Source organism: Penaeus monodon, chromosome 21 (assembly GCF_015228065.2).
Source record: "Penaeus monodon isolate SGIC_2016 chromosome 21, NSTDA_Pmon_1, whole genome shotgun sequence".
Taxonomy (NCBI): Eukaryota; Metazoa; Arthropoda; class Malacostraca; order Decapoda; family Penaeidae; genus Penaeus; species Penaeus monodon.
This window is the reverse complement of record NC_051406.1, coordinates 10,786,667-10,787,088: the sequence shown is the minus strand read 5'-3', so window position 1 is coordinate 10,787,088 and position 422 is coordinate 10,786,667. Positions and strand designations below refer to the sequence as shown.

General features: G+C 39.8%; 1 protein-coding gene across 1 annotated transcript in view; it reads left to right on the top strand.

Moving 5' to 3' along the window:
* The window catches only part of LOC119586210 (monocarboxylate transporter 12-like), a 67,563-nt gene that overhangs the window by 61,968 nt on the left and 5,173 nt on the right, over window positions 1-422 (top strand). The window contains exon 5 of the mRNA XM_037934912.1: window positions 40-222. Within this exon, the coding sequence (XP_037790840.1) occupies window positions 40-222 (183 nt within the window). The remainder of the gene's footprint in view (window positions 1-39; window positions 223-422) is intronic.

The window sequence follows — 422 nt, the reverse complement described above, 5'->3', positions numbered from 1 at the left end:
TGACCTATCCTTTTAATTGACTATTTTTCATCCTAACAGATCAATGAACTCAGTTGGCAGAATTCCCTGATCATATTAGCGGGTCTAATGCTTAATTGTGTCGTGTTCGGAGCGCTCTTCAGGCCTCTTGAAGACAATACTGTCCCCGAGACTTGTGAGATGGACGCAGAAGACCCAACCAACAGAGATTCCCTTGTGTTGAATGACATGCCCAGGATACAGGTTTGTTTAACAGAGAGCATGGTTATTTGTAAGAAAGGAATGTAGTTGGTCATATAGGGAATATGTATATTGGTGTGTATATAGTATAGGTAAGCCTAAGCGCTGAAGTTTCAAGGTTTATTGTAAGAAATGTTTTGTGAAGAATCTGAGTGGCAGTCAGTGAAGTGGCAAAATATCTTGCACAAAATTTACTGCAAATG